The sequence below is a fragment of the Pinus tabuliformis genome, chromosome 9, assembly GCF_031772625.1.
Source record: "Pinus tabuliformis cultivar Carrire ecotype Pingquan chromosome 9, CPIR1, whole genome shotgun sequence".
NCBI lineage: Eukaryota > Viridiplantae > Streptophyta > Pinopsida > Pinales > Pinaceae > Pinus > Pinus tabuliformis.
In genome coordinates, this window is record NC_142307.1 from 1,844,501,120 (window position 1) to 1,844,507,058 (window position 5,939).

At 34.1% G+C, this 5,939-nt stretch overlaps 1 protein-coding gene across 1 annotated transcript; it reads left to right on the forward strand.

Moving 5' to 3' along the window:
- The first annotated feature begins 261 nt into the window (after nt 1-261).
- On the forward strand, nt 262-2,412 carry LOC149156203 (pinosylvin synthase-like). The gene is made up of 2 exons (XM_089437980.1): nt 262-563; nt 1,400-2,412. The coding sequence occupies exons 1-2, from the start codon at nt 380-382 to the stop codon at nt 2,395-2,397; spliced, it is 1,182 nt and encodes a 393-aa protein (XP_089294106.1). The 5' UTR covers nt 262-379; the 3' UTR covers nt 2,398-2,412.
- The last annotated feature ends 3,527 nt before the right edge of the window (nt 2,413-5,939 follow it).

The window sequence follows — 5,939 nt, forward strand, 5'->3', positions numbered from 1 at the left end:
ACCCATTCATCCACAATCACGTTTCTGATTTACACTCTCCTCTCCTCTCCTCTCCTCTGCTGGAGTATGTATGAAAATTCAAAACCCATATGGTTGGTTGGTGTTGACTCAAGATATTCAAAGCAAGCAAGCATGAGTCATCATATTATATTATGGTTATGGTATTAGACTATAAAAGCCGTGGTATTGGACTAATTGGTCTATTGATGCATTATATAATAATCATATTTATTTCATATCAAAGTGTATAAAATAGCTGCTATAGATTTAGAGATTCTTATAGCTATTCGACCAGACCAACAAAGTAAAGTAAAGTAAATATTGAGATTTGTTGTCCAGGGTTTGGTACTAGGCTTAACCTCCTCATAGCATAGCAGAGATGGGGGGCGTTGATTTTGAAGGTTTCAGGAAGTTGCAGAGGGCAGATGGCTTCGCTTCGATCCTTGCTATCGGCACTGCCAATCCACCCAATGCTGTGGATCAGAGCACATATCCAGATTACTACTTTCGAATCACCGGTAACGAGCATAACACAGAGCTCAAGGATAAGTTCAAGCGAATATGTAAGTTTCAGTTTCTTCATTCAGGCGCGATTCAGTTTCAGTTTCTATTATTATAATAAGGCGCGATTCAGTTTCAGTTTCAGTTTCAGTTTCTATTATTATTATTATTCTTATGTCATTACATTAGCCAGCCAGCCAGCTAGTCAAACAAGCGAGAGATTCCGAAATCTGCAGTGCTTACTTTTCAAATTTAGTGGCTGTAACTTTTTATTATGTTACCCGAATGATTGAATTAAATTACAATATAGGAATGGTTTATCAAATTCAGTGACAGTAACGTTTTTTTATATCACTTATATAACTAAATTTCAATATGGTAATCGTTTATCAACTCTAGTAACTTTTTTTTTATATAACTAAATTTCAATATGGTAATCGTTTATCAAATTTAGTAACTCTTTTTTCATATAACTAAATTTCAATATGGTAATCGTTTATCAAATCTAGTAAACTTTTTTTATATTAGATTTTATACTAAAACTTTTATTTATTTAATCAAAAATATGTTTTCAGATGTTTATGTTAATCATTTTGAAAGAAATGGTATAAAATCTTTATTATTCAAATGAGAGACATCAAAATTGGTAGCATTTTTTCTTTTTATAATATTAAAATGAATTAAAGTTATTTTTTTCTTTTCCTTTTTTTTTATAATATTAAAATGAATTAAAGTTATCTTTTTCTTTTCTCTTTCTCTTTCTCTTTGGTATATATATATATATATACATGACCCTGTGGGAAAAAGAGGTTCATGTGATGAATCATGAATCATCCAAGATTTTGGATACAAAAATGATGTTAGTTTTTCTAATTATCATACATATGGCTCTATGCAGGTGAAAGGTCGGCAATAAAACAAAGATACATGTACCTGACGGAGGAGATTCTCAAGAAGAATCCCGATGTGTGCGCGTTTGTGGAGGTGCCATCGTTGGACGCACGGCAGGCGATGTTGGCTATGGAGGTGCCCCGACTGGCAAAAGAGGCTGCTGAAAAGGCCATTCACGAGTGGGGGCAGTCCAAGTCTGGGATCACTCATCTCATATTTTGCAGCACAACGACTCCGGATCTACCCGGAGCAGACTTTGAGGTAGCCAAGTTGCTCGGGCTGCACCCGAGTGTGAAGAGAGTGGGCGTGTTCCAACATGGCTGCTTCGCCGGAGGCACCGTTCTTCGACTAGCAAAAGACCTTGCCGAAAACAATCGAGGAGCTCGGGTGCTGGTCATCTGCAGTGAAACCACCGCCGTTACCTTCCGTGGACCCTCCGAGACTCACCTGGACAGCCTGGTGGGGCAAGCTCTGTTCGGCGACGGCGCGTCTGCCCTCATCGTGGGAGCTGATCCCATCCCTCAAGTGGAGAAGGCATGTTTCGAAATCGTTCGGACATCCCAGACAGTTGTTCCCAACAGCGACAGAGCCATCGGTGGGAAGGTGAGAGAAGTCGGACTTACCTTCCAACTCAAAGGGGCGGTTCCGGATCTTATCTCTGCCAACATTGAAAACTGTCTCGTGGAGGCGTTCAGTCAATTCAAAATATCCGACTGGAACAAGTTGTTCTGGGTTGTTCATCCCGGAGGACGTGCCATCCTTGATCGGGTGGAGGCCAAGCTCAATCTGGATCCCACAAAACTGATACCCACCAGGCACGTTATGAGCGAGTACGGAAACATGTCCAGTGCGTGCGTCCACTTCATATTGGATGAGACGAGGAAAGCGTCTCTACGAAACGGTTGTTCAACCACAGGAGAGGGATTGGAAATGGGAGTCCTGTTTGGATTCGGGCCGGGCCTCACCATCGAAACAGTGGTTCTCAAGAGCGTTCCCCTTCAATAAAAATTTAACAACTAAACTTTCAGACATAGTCGTTTAGAATAAATAAATGTGAGCAGTTTCTGCAACTATCCATTTTTACTCTTTACTCCAAGAGAATAAAAGATAGAGTGTTTCTAATAATAGTTTCAAATTCCAACAAGTGCATGCATGAGTTTCACTGTATCTTTGTTAATAAAAAATTATAGTTTTAAATTCAAATTCCGAGAGATATAATTTTAAATTCAAATTCCCAAAATACATCTTTTAAATTTTTAGCAATCACTCCATGAATCCCTTTTCATAAATAAAATAAAAATATTCTGAAACGTACTTTCTCGTACAACATAACTTTTTTACATTCCTCCGTTTGCTATAGTTCCAATTTTTAGGCGAAATAATATTTGAAGTTCCAATAATTTTACTAAATAGTCGACACCTTAACCTTAATTAGATGAGATGAGGGATCTTAAGTGGCCATCCCTCATACGTCCACTGCTTTTCCCTCGGTCCCATACGTAACATCTCTTAGCTCGATTGGGACCACCTCTACCTCTAATTGAGACCCACTTGATGCCGGAGAATCTGATTTACAGTCTCTTGAACTACGTCATACCACCGTTTTCGCTTGCGGGTCGCGTCGCGATTTGATAATGCAGCCCTTGGAAATTTCTCCAAACCATCCATGGATTTCCTGTTCACGAGTACGTCATACCGTTTTCGCTTGCGGGTCGCAATTTGACAATGACACTGCATGCCTTCAAAAATTAAATTATCCATTCGCATTTCTCCAAACCATCCGTGGATTTAAAAATAAAAATTTAGATGATTAGATTATTTTCAAAAACTTATTATTGATATATATTTTCCAAATAGATATATTTAATTATAATAATAGAATTGAACTAATTTACTTAATTAGTAAATTAAGTATTAATTTTAACAAATAAGTTATAACGTAAATAGGTTTAATGATTAATCAAACGTATTTTTAGTAAATTATATATTAATTTTAACAAATAAGTTATAATGTAAATAGGTTTAATGGTTAATCAAACGTATTTTTTTATTTTTAATACATAGATATCATTATTATTTTAATATATGTAATTATAATTTCAAATTAATAAATTAATTTATTACATAACAATTAGTAAAATAATTCAATTCTATTATTATAATTAAATATATAGTTTTAACTATTTGGAAAATATATATCAATAATAAATATAGTTATATAATATAAATAATCCCACACTACCTTTAGTTTCTCTTTCTATAATCATAATATTCATAATATTAATGAATATGTTTGATAATAAACATATTAACACTAGCCTTGAATCCCACACTACCTTTAGTCTCTTTTTGTATAATCATAATATTCATAATCATTTTATAGTATTAATGAATATGTTTTATAATAAACATATTAACACCAACTTTGAATCACACACTACCTTTAGTCTCTGGTCTCTGTTTTTGGTGACACAAGTCCCTCTTTCATTAATAATTATGAATATCCTAAGGCTTTTGCACATATTTCATATTCTCCCTTCCATACTTTGAATCCCTCAATAGAATATTAAAAATACTAAGTAGGTTTATTTATATAAATTTATTTTCATATATAATTACTTTTATGAATTAAAATGTATTATTTATTTTATTGAATTGATTTAAAAGAATAATAAAATTTAAGAAATTGTAAGATAACTTAAAAACAATAAAGATAAATTCATAAAAATAGGTAATAAGATTACTGTTTTATTGTTTTTTTTAAAACAAGGAATTTTAATTTATTTTTCAAATTAGTAATGACGACAATTATTATAGGTTACTATTACTGAGTGCACATCAAATCATCACCATTATTCAGCAAAAACAATGGCACTTAGAATAACTTATTAGTAGTCCATAAAAGGGTTGGCTCTAGCATTTGTCCCAATGTTTTCGATTTCAGAAAGTAAAAGTAATTTATATTCTCTTAAAATCCTACATTTTGATTTACAACAATTCTATTGTTAAATACGCTTATTAGAGGTACAAACCTCTTAAGAAAAATATTTAGCTACCAAATTGTAAAAGAATCAAACTGTATTACCTAATTTCCTTATTTCTTTCCCCAATTTAGGGAAATTTGATAACTACCCAAAATAAAAGATGAGTGAATGTAACAAATTATTTTGAATGTACGAGCATAACTTTTTACTTTTTACGGTCTTCGGTTTGCTATAGTTCCAAATTTTAAGTGAAAATTCTGATTTTTAGTTAATAAAATTCGTAACTACCCAAAATAAAAGATGAGTGAATGTAACAAAAATATTTTGAAACGCACCGGCATTACTTTTTACGTCTTCTGTAAAGATAAGTGAATGCAACAAAAATATTTTGAAACGCACCCGCATTACTTTTTACGTCTTCTGTAAAGATAAGTGAATGCAAAAAAATATTTTGAAACGCACTCGCATTACTTTTTACGTCTCCTATTTGCTATAATTCCAAATAAATAAAAAATGAGTGAATGTAAAAAATTTTACTTCCAAATAAATAAATAAAATGAGTGAATGTAAAAAAATATTTTAAACGTAACAGCATAAATTTTTAATAAAATTCAAAATTTGAATATGTTTACTCATTTTACACTCTGACTAAATTGTCCATAGCTTAGATCAGGAGACCTTAAGCGCGATCTCTGTCCAGAAACTCCAAATTTGACAAGAGGAGGGAGGACGTCATAGTTGAAAACCGCCGCATATTCACTGTCGAGGAGGGGAGGGAGGACGTCATAGTTGAAAACCGCCGCATATTCACTGTCGAGGAGGGGAGGGAGGACGTCATAGTTGAAAACCGCTTCATATTGACACATAGCATTCAAAACCACTGGCCAACAACCCAACGCAACCCAATACCTCCCCTCTCGGGAATAATTTGTTTCAGCACATTGGCTGGACATGTGATTATTTTAATATTCCACGTGTTTAATTGGTTCCGTACGGTAATCTCCCTCCATCCATCCATGTAAGTAACGTACCTCACTCATGCCTTTTCCTCTCCTCATTCGCGGCTTCACACTCACTCTCTTACCTCGATTTCCACCTCTTGACACCGACTTGATGGATAATCTGATTTACACTCTCGTCCACACATTTCATGCATTCAAAATTTTAGATATTTAGATATTTTACACCCTGTGACCACTCCACTCCTTCCTCCTATATTCAAAGTTATGGGCTTATGCCTCGCATATATCAAATTATGCTCTCTCTTATCCCTCATATATCAAATTAAAATATGAATGAATGTTTGGAATGCATATATGAAAAGATGAATGAACGTTAAAAAAAAATTCGGATTGTACTTTTTTGTAGCACATAATCTTTTACCTTCTTTCCTCTTAATCCAATCAGGGGGAGGCAAAACCCAATCTGCATCCTATTAGTACCCTGTAATTTTTTAGGTTGTGGAAAAAATCACACAGGGAACCACGGAACCACTTTCAAAACTGGGAATCTAGCCCTTCGAGTTTTAAAGGGGGATCTTTCTTTATGATTTAGCTTTGTTTC

Bases quoted from the DNA above. Each gene is read 5' to 3' on its own strand.
- LOC149156203 (XM_089437980.1), top strand. From the start codon at position 380: ATGGGGGGCGTTGATTTTGAAGGTTTCAGGAAGTTGCAGAGGGCAGAT. The intron at 564-1,399 runs GTAAGTTTCAGT...GGCTCTATGCAG, and splicing joins GGATAAGTTCAAGCGAATAT to GTGAAAGGTCGGCAATAAAA.